Below are 17,334 nucleotides of genomic sequence, written 5' to 3'. Positions count from 1 at the left end.
GTTACAACCAACACAGTGAATGGCTGACATCTGGTGGTAAAACTTAGTAAAAATTTGCATGGATTTGTGCACTCATAAAAGAGGAGCTATTCAGTGAATGATGGCTCTGTTTTCAAGAAGAATAATTTAATATGCTGCTAGTCATCCAATTTTTTTTCTGCATCATGCCAAGCTTCTAGGTATTTGAAAATTTCTGGAACGTCATGTGTCAGATACTGACAGTATCTATGTCCTCTCCGCTGACAGAGTCACTATTCTCTAACCAGAGAACAGGAAATCATGAAATTGTTTAGCTATTTTTTAACATGAGCACTTTAGGAGGCAAAAAATAAACATATATAGTGTTATTCAAAATCATTTGCATATTTTGTTAATCTATTGCCATTTTAAGAAATAAGAGTAAATTAAAATCAGGTTCAACCAAAAAATAAACAACAAAGTTGGGCACTTGGCTTTAGACTGAGAGAAGGTGGGAGCACAGTGCACAGTCAGGTGGTGACCGCTATGCGCCAGTGCAAGTTTGTCCACGTGTGGTAGGTAGAAGTCCAGATTGGTAATGCCTCCTGGGAATTGTACTGCCTTGAACATGGAATTTAGCCCAGTGGTCAAATGCCGAGTGACAAAACCACTGCTGGTGGGGATGACTCCTTCAAGACATTCTTCGGGGAGATTGGGGCTAGCCAGCACATGCCCAAAGCAGGGTCTGTGGACCTGGAGCCACCGCAGTCAATAGAGTGCACACGGGACATATAGGCAGCTCTTCTACTCAGAGTAGATGGTCACCGGGAAGAAATATACAGCCAATAATTATGCCAAAGGCCATTACATCATTGGCAAGGAGATCATTGACCTAGTCCTGGACCGGATCCAAAAACTGGCAGATTTCTGCATGGGGCTGTGAGGCTTCCTCATCTTCCACAGCTTCAGTGCAGCACCAGCTCTGGGTTTGTGTCTCTGCTCATGAAGCAGCACTTGGTAGAATGTGGCACAAAGTCTAAGCTCAAATTTGCCATTTACCCAGTCTCCCATGTTTCTAAAGCCATAGTGGACCCCCTACAACTCCATCCTGACCACTCACACAATACACAAAATTATGACTGTGCCTTCATGGTAGATAAGGAAGCCACCTACGACATATGTGGGCACAACCTGGTTGTCCAACGGCCCATGTACACTGACCTCAGTTGTGGGATTGGGCAGATCATGTCCACCATCACCACCTCCCATCGATTTGATGGGGCCCTGAAAGTGGACTTGATGGAATTCCCAACCAACCTGGTCCCTACCCCCACATCTACTTCCCCCTGGCTACCTATGCCTGGTCATCTCAACCAAGAATGTCTACTACAAGCAGCTGTCAGCGGCCAAGACCACCAATGCCTACTTCTAGCTAGCAAACCAGATGGTCAAGTATGACCCTTGCCATGGGAAGTACATGCCTGCTGCATGTTGTATGGGGGGACCCGTCCTGAAGATGTCAACGCGGCTGTCCCCACCATCGAGACCAAGCACACCATCCAGTTTGTGAATTGGAGCTCAAGTGGATTTAAGGTGGGCATCAACTACCAGCCCCCCAGCTGTCATCCCTGGGGGAAACATGAGCAATATTCAGTGGGCCATGTGTATGCTGGGCAACACCACTGCCCTCACCAAGGCCTGGGCACGCCTGGACCATAAGTTCAATCTCACCTATGCAAGGTGAACATTCGTGCCCTGATACATGGGGGAAGTCATGGAGGAAGCAGACTTCTCTGAGGTCCTGGGGGACCTGGCAGCCCTGGAGAAAGATTACAAAGAGGTGGGCACAGATCCCATGGAAGCAGAGGCCAGATGATGGGCAGAATACAGTATGAAATAGGAGAGTGCAGCTGACAGGTGTTGCTCTGTTCCCCTCTCTCCTGCCACCCCTCAGCACAGCTGGTTTCAAGCAGTTTACAATTAAAGTTTCTGTACTAAATGATTAAAATCACAATTTTGTGACTACTAAAAGCCATTGAATTTTCATTTTAAATGAATGAATTTTATGGTATGTGAATTATATCTCAAGAAAGCTCTTTTTAGAAAAACTGTAAAATGATTTTCAAGACGGATGAACCATCGTCCATCCCCAAGGCTTGAAGACTTCCAGTCACAGCTGGACCATAATGCTGCTGTGCCCCAAAATGCCTTCATGGCTTCCAAAATTGAGTCTTGGCTCCTCCAAATACTGAATCATTCCTACTACTACCAAGGGCCTCATTAAGTAATCGCCCAGCTTCACACTTGTGAAAACACGCTGTAGATGGCCTGCTTAGGCCAGCTGTATACCCTTCCCCACGGTGTCCTGCAACATTGCCTTCTTTGCTTAGGGAGAGTCTCACAGATATGGGAAAATTTTTATTGTGTGTAGAATCTCCCTACCTGGTGGTGTCCTCTTGCCGTGGATAAATCCCTCATGCTAAGGTAGATCTACGCTCTACCTCTGAGGAAGCCTCAGCTCGGGGAGCCTCAGTCTCTAAGATTCAAAACCTGAGGGATAGAAGGCCTCCCAGTAGGGAGAGATGTGAAGCTAGTATGGAAAGGGCTGAATGTGTGTGTGAAGAACAGAAAATAGTCAGCTTTCTGCTTCTTCACTGCCTTCAGTGCCCACTCTGTCTCCTCTAGTTTTCCAGACATACATCACAGTTGGAATAAAACTCTTCGCCCCTGGAACCAAACACAACTTCCTCTGAGTGAAATGAAATGTCATATTGCTTCAGCAAAGCCCTCTATCCCAATGACCTTGATAATGTAGGTATCTTAGTAAAATTACGTACAATGCTAAGACTTTTCAGTTCTATTATTCACTGACAGAAATTCAAAGGAAGTCTTAGAATTACGGGCTAACGACTTCAAGTTTGTGAGGTGGAATAGAAGATATTCCAAAAAATTTCTGATGCTTATTCTGGAAAAAAAAAAGTGCTCCTCTCTCCAGTTTTCAAATTGCCAATTGAGGTAAAACAAGGAAAGTGATATTGGAACAACCTCAGAAAATCTATATAAATTACATTGGATTGTAAATTCCTTAGCAAAGACAAAGTACTATGTGATTGCAAAATCATACGTTACAGCAGAGACTCATGTTCTGCCTCATTCAGTTTCCACTGGCAGATGAGAATGCAATTCTTGAGAACTTGCCTGCTCTATTTGTAGTCCCTTAAATGTGCTGTTAGCATTAGCTACATCCATCAAAAGGGGGAAAAGGGACAAATGCTCTGCTGTTGTCATTCATAAAGCTAGGAAACTTGCTAGAGCATCTGTTTGCTCTGCCAGGTAATATAAATAATGCCACGGAGGCTGTCTAATCAATCACCAGATGCTCTGGATTGCTGCCTCAGCAATGATTAACAAGTGTGGCAGGTCAACGGCAAGCGCAGATCTCTGCAGCCAAGAGAACGCCTTGGCCTCCCCCAAAGGGAACATATTAATTAAAGTTTTATTTTGGAGAGTTCTGAACTGTGCATAGATGAATACTGAAATCGCATCCCCTGAACTCCAGACTCTTATATTCAAATATCTACCGAATACCTCCACTTGAATGTATGGTAAGATTCTCAAACTCAACGTGATCAAACCTGAACTTCTCTTTTCTTTTCCAAACCCGCTCCTCCTAGTCTTCCTTATCTCACTTAGCCGCGGCTCTATCCTTCTTCCAGGTCTGCAAGCCTAAAATGTTTAGAGTCATCATGGACTCCTCTCTTCCTCTAAATGCCTACATCCAGTGTCAGCAAATTTTGTCTAATCTAGCTTCAAAATATAACAGATAGTGGGGCCGGCCCAGTGGCTCAGCGGTTAAGCTCGCACGTTCCGCTTCGGAGGCATGGGGTTCGCTGGTTTGGTTCCCAGGTGTGGACATGGCACCGCTTGGCAAGCCATGCTGTGGTAGGCATCCCACATATAAAGTAGTGGAAGATGGGCATGGATGTTGGCTCAGGGCCAGTCTTCCTCAGCAAAAAGAGGAGAATTGGCAGCAAGTGTTAGCTCACGGCTAATCTTCATCAAAAAAAAAATTATATATATGTATAAAACAGATAGTAACCAGTTCCACCACCTCTATTGCTACCAATGCCGTCATCCACTCTCACCTGAAGTATTGCCACAGCCTCCTAACGAGTCCTCCACTGCCCTTTCTCAGTCCGTTCTCGTTCCAGCTTCCAGAGCGATTATCTAACAAAACAAATCAGATCATGTCACTCTTCTCAAATATCTTCAGTGAGCTTGAATGTTATTCAGACTAAAAACAGGGTCCATACAATGGCCTACAAGGCCTGAAACAATTTATTCTACCCCTTACCTCTCTGATCTCCTTATATTCCTCTTAACTGTGTTTTCAGTATCCTGGGTCCCTTACTATTCCTCAAAACACCAGACACAGAAACACTTCATCACCTTTGCACTTGCTGTTTCTTCTCTCTGGAATGCTCTTCCCTGAGGTAGACACATGGGTCCTTTTCTCACTTTCTTCAAAACTTTGCCCACGTGTTACCTTCCTCCATAAGTTGATTTTTCTGCTCCCTATTGTGTTCCTGAATTCATCCATGCTTTTTGGTTCTTTTTGTAGCTGGAATTTATTCATTTTAACTGCTATATAGTATTCCATTGTATGAATATGATACTATCTATTGATATCTATTTTGACTCCAATGTTTTGCTATTACAAAAACTCCTCCTATAAACATATTCTTGAACCTGGTGCAAAATTACTGGATTATAGGCTGGTGCATCTTCAACTTTGCTATATAATGTTAAATTGTTTTTCCAAAATAGTTCTATCAATTTATACACTTACCAATAATGTATAACTATATTGTCTTCTCTATATCCTTGCTAATATCTCTAATTATTCCCTATCTGGTAGGGTTTAAATCACCTCTAATAATGATTTTAGTTTGTATTTTTTTCTGGCTATTAATGAGATTGGGCATATTTTAATATGCTTATTGGCTGTATCAGGATTCCAAGAAGGAAGAAATGACAAGTTAGGATAATCAAAGGGACCAAGTATATGGGGTGTAGGAGGACCCAGACTGTCAGCAATAGAGCTGTTTCCATTCCTAGATCCAAAAGGACAAGAAGAGGGAGAAATTACTGGAAACCCAGAAGAATAGAGTCTTGTAAAGCAGGGTCTTTGGTTGAAAGAAAACCACCACAGTGAGGAAGGGAACAACGAGAACAAATATCTCAACTTCATTTTCCTTCCTCCTTCTGATCTTCTGCCAGGAATCTCCATTGGCCAAATCCCACTAGAAGTCAGAAGGAATGGGAACCCTGCTGATGTTAGTCCACAGAAGCCAGGATCCTTGGCAGAGCACAGAGTGAAGAAGAATGGAGAGTTGGTATACAGGGGTAAGTAAAAGATATTTGCAGGAGCCATTTGGCTTTTCTCTTTTATTAAGCACCCATTCAAGACTTTTGCCCGTTTTTATATTATCTTTGTTCATACTGATTTATATTAGTTCTTTATGTGGACAATTATAACTATTGAAGATAAGATCAGTTTTCTAATTCTTATGACTCCCTCTTGTCTTGTCTTAATATGCTGCCTAGAGCCTCCAGTATAATAGCAGTGATACTTGTCTTGCTCATGATCTTAAAGAGAATACTTTCAATGTTTTCTTCATTAAGTGTAAATGCTTACCATAGATTTTTTTCCTTAATCACGTACACTTTATCAGGAAAAGGAAATACCCTCCTGAGTTTGTCAAGAGTTGATTTTTTAAAAATTTCAAATGAATGTTAACATACAGCAAATATTTTTCTGTATCTACTAGATCAAGGATTGATGAGCTACGGCTCCCACAGGCCAGATCCAAACAACAATTTTTACTTTTGTAAATACAAGTTTATTGGAAAACAACCACACCCATTTGCTTAGTATATATAGCTGCTTTCACACAGCAATGGCAGAATTGTGTAAGTTCCAACAGAAACTGTATGGCCTGCAAAGCTGAAAATATTTACTATCTAGATAGCTCTTGGCAGAAAACATTTGCCAACTAGCTGATTATGTAACTTATTTTTTAACATCTGATCATATGGTTTTGCTATTTTCGACTTGCCGCCCCCACCCCCCCCCCCCCCCCAAATCCCTTCTCTGCCCTTTTCTGCTCTGTTTCCTAGGATGCTGATCTTTACTGCTTGCATCCCCAAGCTCCCTTGTCCCAGGCTTCCCATGGGGGCTGAAATGAGAGGCATTGGCGGGAGATGGGAGGGTGGTACTCCCCATTGGTCACAGTTTGGGCAGCAGTTGTCACAGTTCTGAACTGTTATGGTTCTGGCAGAGGTTGCATTCCTCTATGGCTACAAATACTGATGGTTAAACCCTCTTCCATAATCCCATCTCTCACTGGGCATTTCCTCTCCTTGCCCCTTCAGGCCTAGAGGTTTCTGGCTGTTGCTGGTCACCAAATGTCCCACCATCCCTTGTGGGTTCCATTAATCTTTCCTTAAACAGTTCCTTAAATTGTCTTCAGTTAAAACTGTTTTGTGTGTTTTATTTCTTTCTCGTCAGATCTCAGAATTGTAGTTGTTAATTGTATGATTGCTTTTCTAACATTAAATCAAACTTGCATTTTTGAGATCCACTCAATTTGGTTATAAAGAATATTGTTCTCGGCCGCTGGATTCAGTTTGATAATTTTCCTTTTAGGTCTTTGTGTTCATGAGAGAATGATCTTTTGTTTTCCTTTCTCATTCTATCCTTTGCAGATTTTGCTATCAAGATTACGCCACCCTGATGACAAGATTTAAGGAGTGTTCCTCCGTTTCTACACTAGGAATAATTTGTGTAAGATTAAAATTAGATATTCCTTAAATTTTGTTATAAATGTTTGACGAAATCATCTGGCTTATTGTCTTTTCTTGAACCACTTTTACAGGTTAAATTTATCTAGAATGTATCCATTTTATTAAGCTTTCAAACTTATTGGAATAAAGTAATATTCTGTCTTTTAAATATCTGCATATATGTGGTTCTGATGCTTTTTATATCACAATATTGTTTATTTATAAATTCTTTAGGTTTATTTTTTTTATTAGGCTTGCTAGATTAGTCTCAATTTATTAGTGTTTTCAAATAAGCAACTTTTGGTTCAGTTCATCAGGTCATTTTATGTTTATTTTCTATTCCATTAATTTCTATTATCTTAATGATTTCAAATCTATTTTCTTTGGGCTTATTCACTTGTTCTTTTTATATCACATTAAATTGGATACTTAGCTCATTACTTTATAACCTTTATTTTTTTCCAATGGGAGCGCGTAAGTCATGAATTTTCCTGTAAGCACAATTTGAGCTGCATCCCACAAATTTTTTTAAACAGCTCTATTGAGATATAACTCACATACCATACAATTCACCTCTTTAAAGTGAATAACAAGAGTTTTTGGTATATTACATTGTCTTAAAAATTGTGGTAAATAAATATATATATAAAAAACATAAAAGTTGCCATTTTAACCATTTGAAGTGTACAGTAGTGACACTAATTACATTCACAATGTTGTGCAACCATCACCACTATCTAGTTCCAAAACTTTTCATTACTTCAAACAGAAAATTTGCAACCATTAAGAATTAACTCCCAATTTCCCTTCCTCTAGGCCCTGGTAACCACTAATCTACTTTCTGTCTCTATGATTTGCCTAGTCTAGATGTTTCATATAAGTGAAATCATACAATATTTGTCCTTTTGTGTGTGATTTATTTCACTTAGCATAATGTCTTCAAGGTTCGATTATGTTGTAGCATCATTCAGAACTTCGTTCCTTTTGATGGCCGAAAAATATTCTACCATATGTATATACCACATTTTGTTATCCATTCATCTGTTGATGGACACTTAAGTTGTTTCCACCTTTTGGCTGTTGTGAATAATCCTACTATAAACGTTGATGTATAAGTATCTATTTCAGTCCCTGCTTTCAGTTCCTTTGGGTATATACCTAGGAGTGGAATTGCTGGGTCATATGGTAATTCTGTGTTTAGCTTTTTGAGGAACAGCCAAACTGTTTTCCATAGTGGCCACAGGATTTTACACTCCTATCAGCAATGTACGAGGGTTTCCAACTTCTCCACATTCTCACCAACACTAGTTATTTTTCTGGGGTTTTTTTTGTTAGAGCCATTCTAGTCGATGTGAAGTAGTATCTCATTGCGGTTTTAATTTGCATTTCCCTAATGACGAATGGTGTTGAGTATCTTTTCATGTGCTTATTGGCCATTTGTAGATCTTCTTTGGAGGAATATATAATCAAGTCCTTTGCCTATTTTTAAATTGAGTTATCTTTTTGTGTGTTGAGTTATAGGCTTTTTTTTTTTTAATGTATTCTGGATTTTATTCCTTTTCATGTTACATAAAAAGAAACCATTAGCCCTTTAACCCATAACACATTATCTAGCTCAGGTAAAATGAGTGATTATTAAACATAGTCTGTGATCAGTATGGCTTAATAGGGGACTGACTCTAAGTCCTATTCTCAAAGCCTAGGAAGATTTGCCACTGATTTGCTTCTGGCTGTGACTGAGTCATATAAACCACCACTATGATTATTTTATCACTGTTTATTTACCAAATAAAATTGAAAAATGAATAATATATGTGTATATTTGTCAGGATGGAATTCTAAACGGAAAGAGCAAAAACCGAGAATAAAATACTGCCCAGAAACTGTAGACTGTGATATATACATTACTATGCAATAGGAAAACATTCTATTGGAAGAAGAGACCCATCTTTTTGTATTTTTCTCTCCACTACCATATGAAAATGGTAGAGGGGAAGGAGAGAAGTCAGAGTCCTTTTCCTTTGGTTTCTCCTCCATTCTCCACTTCAATTTCTAGGGCTTCTTCTTTCGGAACTAAGAGAGTGAGCTTCATTGGGATGTAGAAGAGAGGAGTGAGCTTGTCATCAGCTATTTGGTCTCCTCCAGCTACCCAGCAGGCCAAGGAAATGGCTCTCTTCATGGTTTGCTCCTCACAAGGACCTTCAAAGTTTGGACAATGACGTGGTCAGAAAAGGAAGTCCCCTGGATCCAGTGCTCCTTAACTTTTAAACAAGATTGTGGGTGGGTACACAAAGGAGGTGGCATGGACAGGTTGAGGAAGTAAGGAAGGAGGTTAGGAGGACGTCGAAGGGTTAGAAGAAGCAGAAGAATCATCTGCCTTAAGCCTCAAGCTCAGGGCAAACTGCCAATTTAGATACTTTTTAGTTTGATGGCATTGAACTGATCTTCGCCTGCTAAATATCAGCTGCAGCACTACACAGAGCCAGTATTTCCCTTTCAAATAAATGCATTCGTAGGAAACGAGTTTGCTTTTTAAATGCTTATTTTGGTTTTTAATTATTAATTATAATGATTAGAAACTCCAACTGGAAGTGACCCAGTCCTTTTTAGACCTCTGAATGAAACGTTACAACTTTCTACACAGTCAAAAAAGTGGAACAGAATACTCATGCTTTTCAAAGCTTGAGGTAGGGATCCTAACAAGATGTCTGTGCAAAAGGCTATCAATGAGACTTTAAGATTGGATGTAAGTAAAGAAATGTAGTCATTATGAATTACCGGTCACTATTCCACCACCCTATTGAACGTAAACTCTAGGAGGGCAGGGATTTCTGTCTCTCACTAATGTAACCTCAGTGCCAGAACAGGACCTGGGACACAGTAGGTGTTTAATACATGTTGAGTATATGAATCAATCCCATAGCCAAACATGTAATAAGTTTTCTTTTATAAATCTTACTTTTTTTAGATGGTAATGTAAGAAAATTTTACACTTGAAATGTTAATCATGATATTTAAAAATAACTTTTCAAACCAGGAAACTATTCAAAATGTATTTTTTCTTTATTGTGTATTTCAGCATCTCAATTTCCTTTTGTGTCATATTTTAACTGTTCATAAAAATACCACAAGATGGCATACAAAACCTCATAAAGACATGTCTGGATTTTTTTGGTCCAAATTTTACTATACACTTATCTTATAGAAAATCTCCCTTAAATCCAGGCAAGAGGGACCCACTCTGGACCCTTTGCTTGAAGGTGAAGGTCTCACTAAAGCATATGTCCCTCCCTGCAGGGTGAGAAGACCACAAGGCCCATGGACATGCCCTTCCTCCCCTGGAGAACTTCTTCCAAGCCTTCCTGGTCTGCCCCAGGAGGGTGGACAGAAAGCTGGAGAGCACATTGCAAAGGCCTGAGCTGGGAAGGGGTGTGTCTACACGAGCCGGGGTAGGTTGTTCTTGGGAGAGGATGGCGTTGGGACACAGAGGGCTCTCTGAGACCAGCTCTCCCCACTTTGCCCAAACTTAAAAGCTTGAGAAGTCCAAGAATTCTAGTAAACTTAAGAAGGTGTATTTGCTGAGGCAGGAATAGCTTGTTAGCTTGATTTACACCTTTTAAATATTTAGGTATATGGCATGTGGACTTTCATTTTTGCTCTTGACTGGGTCCTGCAAACATTAAAGACAGGACCATGAGTGTGTATATAATTGGTGGGTATTTTCTGTATTTGTTTACTTAAAATCTGTATGTGGAATCTCTACATTAGAATCCTGAGATTTCAGTAATAAAATCAGCATTTTATTTGAATAGCTTATGCTGGATATTTATCAGGAAGTAAAAATAACTTTCATCATACATGGCCTAGAACAGAACTTGCAAACAAAGGTGAAAACGGCAGCTATTACAGCTATCCACCAATGTTTTGCTTTTCCTCCTTCGAGGAATATAGTAGGATGGTACTTCCTGTCCTTTGGTTTTAGGCGTGGCTATGAGGCTAGTTTTTTTGGTAAGCTTTGGTTTAGACTCTTTTTATGACAGTTTTATTGAGATGATTCTCAAACTATAAAATTCACCCTTTTAAAGTTTACAATTCAGTGGATTTTAGTATTTTCAGAGTTATGCAACCATCATCACTAACTTGAGAATATTGTCATCACCACAAAAAGAAACCCATACCCATGAGCAGTGTGTGACTAGGTTTGACCATTATAATGTGAGTGGGAAGGATGTGCATAACTTCACAGCAAGTCTCTTCAGAGCTGGTGCTCAGTGCACCATCTTCTCCCCTTGCCATGGTGGCAGGGTGAGGCTCCCTCAGCCTGCATCTTGGAGGGAGCATGAAAATGGAACCAAGCCCTTAATGAACCAAGAGGATTCGCTGTTGTTTCAAGCCACTAAGATTTGAGGATTGTTTGTAGACCCAGCACAGCATAGCCCAACATTACTGATGCACACAGGATAAAGGTCTGTTTGATGAGAAATTATTTAGGAGAGGCAGAATTTTTAAAAAAATGCTTAGAAATTGTCATTCTAAAATGACTCACTAATTATCCTCTTATAACGGAAAGAGGCTGATTTTGAGTCAGATAATCATTGAAAGTTACTTCACTTGAGCTAAGAAAAGGACAATTACTACTTATATTTACCAAAGAGAGCGTCCAAAATGACTCCATCATGAACTTTGTCCTGCTGATGGAAGCAAGATAGGTATCACTGTTTGAGACAACCATGCTTTCTTAAGGTTTCTTTCTGGAATTCTATCTGGATTTATGTGGTCTGTGGTATAAGACAAGGTCCTAGATTGATTTCTTTCCCCCAATCACTATCACTTAGCCTACATCAAACATAATTTAAATCTTTCTTCTTAAATTAGTAATTGTAATATAGGTCTCCATTTTCAGTATCACGCTCACTGTTCAGTATGGTTGACACATAAAATATGTGAGATACTCTGTAGATCTTAAGATATGCTCCATTCATTACTAAGGCTCCCAGAATAGTTCAGGTTTCTATTACTCATCATCGCTGCAAATCCTATCAACTAATCCTCATGTTTTTCTTCCCTCATCTTCAATCAATTCTTTACTAGCTGCCACGTTAAATTTCCTAAAACAAGTTCTGATCATGACACCTATACAAAGACCTCCAATAGCTCTCAGAAAATAAAAAATAATTTAGCCCTTTGCTAGAGCTGCTGTAACAAAATGCTACAAATGTGGTGGTTTAAACAAAAGACACTTACTCTCTCACAGTTCTGGAGACTCCAAATCTGAGACGAAGGTGCTGACAGGGTTGGTTCCTTCTGAGGGCTGTGAGAAAGGATCTGTTCCACGCCTCACTCACAGTTTCCGTGGTTTGTTGGTAATCTTTGGCATTCCTTGGCTTACAGAAGAATCACCCCAATTTCTGCCTTCATCTTCACATGGCATTCTCCCTGAGTCTGTGTCCAAATCTGTCCCTTTCATAAGGACATGAGTCATACTGAATTAGGGCCCCACTCTAATCCACTGCGATCTCACCTTAACTAACGTTAGTATCTGCAATAATCTTATTTCCAAATAAGGTCACATTCTGATGTATTACAGGTTAGGACTTCAACTTATGAATTTGAGGGAGGGAAACAATTCAACCCATAATCCTATTCAAAGCCCTTCAATGTTTCCTCCTTCCCTTTTCAGCCTGATCTGTTCCTCACTACTTCACTTTACGCCCAAGGCACTGTGGACAACAAAAATCCCTGCCCTTTTGTGAATCATTACAATACTCTTCTGTTTCTCTGCATTTCTTCTCCTCTAATTCTTTTGTACTCTTTCACCAAATCCTATACATTCTTCAAGGTCAAACTCAAATGATCCTTCTTCCATAAGCATAAACCTAAGTTTCCTATTCATAAACAACCTTTCTTTTTTGCCTCCTTAAGTACATTATTTGTCCTTCTCTTATGGAATGTAGCAAGTAACTTCTTGTCTGCATTGTACATGGCTTATATGGTCTATATTCCTCACCAGACTGTAAGTCCCTCATGAGGATGAGGCACACATCTGACTCATCTTTTGATTTTCCCACGGTATGCTTCAAAGTGCTTTATAACAAATATTGTTGAATGAAGATAAACATATCATAGGAATTATAGTTGAAAATCTTTGACATTATTTTATCGTTATTTACTTTTTTATGATTGCAGAAAAAATCTTATTAATGGATGCTTTTGGCTTTAATACATATTATGGAAATGCACAAATGTTTTCAAATGAACATACAGTTTCAGATTCTAATCCTACGCCTGTCCAACAAGGTAAAAGTACCAGTATCCTGTAAGACCTCATTAAACAACTCTAAATATTTTCCTACAATACTGTGTTTAGAAGTTTCAATGATACAAAGAAGTTTCACTTAATTCATTGTTATGGTTTAATAAATATTTATTAATCTCATTCTAGGTAGTTCAAACTTATTTTTTAAAAGGGGGAATATTAAAAAAAAATTAAAACTGAAAACATGGATCAATACCACACAAAGATTTGAGAGTTCTGAGCTGGAATTTAGTTTACTTCTTAAGAAGCAAGCATGCTTTGCCTGTTCTCTTTTTAGAAGAAAAAGTAAATTCTATATATTATATACTTCCTTTGCCTTTATATATATGCACTGACATTCAAACGTGGCACAACTTTACATAAATAAATAGTTATAAAATAAACCTTTAGGATTTGTCACTAAGAGTGTGTAAAGATACGTCTTCTATACAACCTTTTTTAATGGAAAAGATATCAAGATTCAAGGAGTTATAATTCTAAAGAAGAACTTTAAATGAATTTCGTTATTTGCTAAGTTAAGTACTCAAGGTTTGAAGAGTCCAAAAGACTGAAAGTCTGCTTTTCAAGAGTACTATGATCCTCTATCAATGGAGAGATTTTGGCATTTCTGTATTCTAGTAGTTCACGATCCTTGCTTGATGTCAGTAATTCATTCTCGACTACACCAATAGTTGCATCTTCTACCAGAATACTGGCTTGGTATGCTCCAACTGGAATTTCAGGCAATCCAATGTAGTCATGATCTGCCACTACTGAACCTTGCAGGAGATAAAGACTGTCTGAAGGAAGAAACATCATAAGTTTGCCTTTTAGAATTATAATCAAACATCATTAAAAAGAATTAAACAATGTTAAATGTGGAACAAAATTCCAAGTAATAAAAATTAACCATCAAGTTTAACTTCTGGTGGGTTCTCCTATCTACTAAATAAATATACATGCCAAAGAATAAGTAAAATGATATATAAGCTTGACAGTACATATATATAGAATTCAGGAAAGACCAAGGATTTTAAAAGAGTCAAGTTTTCCTGTTTCTTTGACCTGTCTTTGGTAGGTGTGGGCAAGGAAGGGGCTCAGGATTATGGTATAGATTAAAAACAAAGTTATAAAACTATATTTTTAATGTTGGTATCCTTAAATATGCTTTTGCAAAGCATTTTTGGGTGAATTAATGGGGTCTTAAAAGATATTTTAACAAAAGAATTACTGAATCCTTACATTTACAACTTTAGATAATTTTCCAATCTTTATAGAACCCATATTAGGACAATAATGTCAAATTGTTACAATATAAAGTCATAAACTAAAATGAAGATAAAGTTTCTAGAATCAGTCTTATATGATAGGAATGTGTAAGCAGGTAGGCTGCAGTAAAGTAGTTTTAAAAGCTCAGCTTATTTAAGTCTAACTTAATACAAAATACTTATAAACTTGTAAGGTGTAGCTAACTCCATACTGAAATATTGACAAGAAATTTCTCTTGTCAGCATTTTATTCTATTTTGAGCAAATTTATCATCACTACAAGGAAAAAAAATGCTCAAAGTGAATGTTAAACTGATAAAGCAGTAGCATCTTTATAAATAAAGGTTAATGTAGATAAAAGGATTCCTCCCTACCTGACATTTAATTCATTACAAGGAACTCTTCCACCACAGCTGATTAACCTCCTGGATCCTGCCTTCTCTTTCTGGATTTTCTCCCAAAACATTAACAGATTTTCTTGAAGATTTTAATAGCTTAAAGAGTCCTCAAATTTTAGTTCGAGAATTAACAAAAGGAAGATTAATTGCCCATTTAAATTGGAGATCAATGAAAGTTTCTCAGAGCAGACAAATATTCTGGAACATGAGCCAACTCTAGCCATCCTCATACTATGTGAAAAGCTCACTTGGGCCTATTCCACTCCCAGAATTTTATACATTTAAGAACTTTCAATTTACAAACTTCACTAGATGAATCCAAGCTACGCTCTCTACCAACAGATGGCACAAGTGGACTCGGGCTTGTGAGGACATTTAGTTTTGCCTATTTGGTTCTTCATCAAAGTATTCTTGGTATTTTAGTTTTGAGAAGTTTTCTAAGTTTAATCCCACCAATTCTTATGAATGCAAAAGTAATAACTACATTGAAAATGCTGTTAAGAAATACACATATTTATGACAGAAATAAAAATATGGATAATTGAAGGTGGTAAGACAATGAATTTTGTTATGTTAGTATGGGATGAATTGCTGGACAAGAGGCATAATTATGAAAGATAAAGAAAAATCATGTAGCCCATGAGAAGTGCTATGTGCAATAGCAGCAAGAAGGAAGAGAAATGGTCAATGAAATTGAAATACTTTTCGAATGTGTTGCTAGACTTTTAACACCAAAGTTTGCTGTTGGCCTGTTAATACCGGAGAATGCTAGGTAGTAGTTTATAAGTGAACTTAAAAAGGTTAGGTATGGTGAAAGTGTTGCTGATGAAATTTTTCTAATAAGCCATGGAGAAGTCCATAGATTCAAGGCCTGAACAATGCTGCAAAGTATCCGTGACAGCACGTACCACAGCACTTAAGGTATTTCCAAATATTCTTACAGAGATTTTTGATGAAGGAAGTTTTCTATCTCAAAATTTTTTTTCCAAACAGATGAAGCAGGTCTATTTTAGAAAAATATGTCTAGGAAACATATATCAACTGGGAAAATATGCATATATGTAAAGCTCTTAGAAGTTACCATTTTTATTTGCTGGAAATGCATTCACAGACCTGGAGCTTAAGAATCTTCTAGTTACAAGGGACTTAGAAACAAATGGACTTTACCAACCTCATTTGTAAGAGGAGAGCTTCTATATAAGTGTATTTATACACACATATATATCTGAGTATATACACACACATACTTTTTCTTTTAAATGAGTGATAAACTTTAAAGTACTTTATTATAATAAAACCATAGAGGGCAAATTCTACACAAATTACTTTATATGCAATGGAAAATTACTCTGGAGATTTCAGCATTGATTGTGTAGAAAAAAACAAAATTCTCATTCATTCAGAAAGGTCAAATATGTTTTAACTCCTACTACGGTCCGGTAAATGCTGGAAGAAAGAGAAATGCTCTTTAACGTCAAAAAAGCACAAAAAACCAAAGAAAACCAGAAAAAAGATTCTTGAGGCCTAATGTACATGTTGAGATAATATTTTAGATACACTGGGTTATATAAAATATATTATTAGAGTTATTTTCAACTATTTGTAATTTTTTAGTGTGGATACTAGAAAATTTAAAATTATATATTACATAAGTTTTGTATTATACATTTATAGGACAGTACTGATTCAGATTAATTCTGAGTTAGACATATAGAAAAGAACAAGACAGATTTTTGCCCTCAAGACAGATTATGACAGAGGTAAACCAACACCATATTAAAGGACTTCTCCACTCAGTCACATTACACTATAGACTTTACTGAAGTATTTTTCTTTTCTCATTCTATTGATTTAGTTATGACTATGACATCTGTTTGATGAAAGTACTATTTCAGTTTTGACCAGATGGAATAATTTTTTTTTTAAAGATTGACCCTGAGCTAACATTTGTTGCTAATCTTTTTATTTTTCTTCTTCTTCTCCCCAAAGCCCACCAGTACATGGTTGTATATTCTATTTGTAGGTCCTTCTGGTTCTGCTATGTGGGACACCGCCTCAGCATGGCTTGAGGAGTGGTGCTAGGTACACACCCAGGATCCGAACCGACGAAACCCTGGGACTCTGAAGCGGAGTGTGTGAACTTAACCACTCAGGCATGAATTAAGTTTTTACTTTCCTAAAAATGGAGATATTTTCAAGACATTACAGGAAATTTTTTCAGCAGTTTTGACATACTTCTCCTTCTGTAGTTTTAAGGAGTAAAATAATGACATTGAGAAATACATTTTTAAATTTCCCTACGGAGAAAAGTTAAAATCAAAGCCTCAGAAAAGTCTGATTTAGATTAATTTATTTCTTCAAATAGAAAGAAAAGTACAAAGTTTCAGAATTCTTAGTTTTCTTACTCTGCAGGCGGGTCACTAGAGTAATCCTATGTATGGCCTGATAATCCTAAAACTATCAGAATGTGTTGCCACACTAGTACATCCTTTCTCATGATAAAATAACAACTAATAACTATAACTTGATACTATATAATTGTCATTATAAGAGGTAACCAATACTAACA

At 37.7% G+C, this 17,334-nt stretch overlaps 1 protein-coding gene, 1 long non-coding RNA gene and 1 pseudogene across 4 annotated transcripts in view; 1 reads left to right on the top strand and 2 right to left on the bottom strand.

Moving 5' to 3' along the window:
- Positions 1–12,178, bottom strand: part of LOC139046203 (uncharacterized) — a 34,372-nt gene extending 22,194 nt beyond the window's left edge. Inside the window, exons 1-2 of the long non-coding RNA XR_011505927.1 lie at positions 12,049–12,178; positions 4,104–4,185 (exon numbers count right to left, since the gene is read on the bottom strand). This is a non-coding gene — a long non-coding RNA (uncharacterized lncRNA). The remainder of the gene's footprint in view (positions 1–4,103; positions 4,186–12,048) is intronic.
- LOC106831153 (tubulin alpha-3 chain pseudogene) lies at positions 460–1,971 on the top strand (annotated as a pseudogene).
- A 1,029-nt stretch (positions 12,179–13,207) lies between the features above and the next one.
- Positions 13,208–17,334, bottom strand: part of GIN1 (gypsy retrotransposon integrase 1) — a 31,409-nt gene continuing 27,282 nt past the window's right edge. For all 3 annotated transcript variants that reach the window (XM_014841203.3, XM_070517698.1, XM_044780070.2), the window contains one exon: positions 13,208–13,899. In XM_014841203.3, the coding sequence (XP_014696689.1) occupies positions 13,631–13,899 (269 nt within the window). In that variant the 3' untranslated portion in view covers positions 13,208–13,630. The remainder of the gene's footprint in view (positions 13,900–17,334) is intronic.

This window comes from Equus asinus, chromosome 9, assembly GCF_041296235.1.
Source record: "Equus asinus isolate D_3611 breed Donkey chromosome 9, EquAss-T2T_v2, whole genome shotgun sequence".
NCBI classification, from domain to species: domain Eukaryota; kingdom Metazoa; phylum Chordata; class Mammalia; order Perissodactyla; family Equidae; genus Equus; species Equus asinus.
This window is presented reverse-complemented; position numbering and strand designations above follow the sequence as displayed.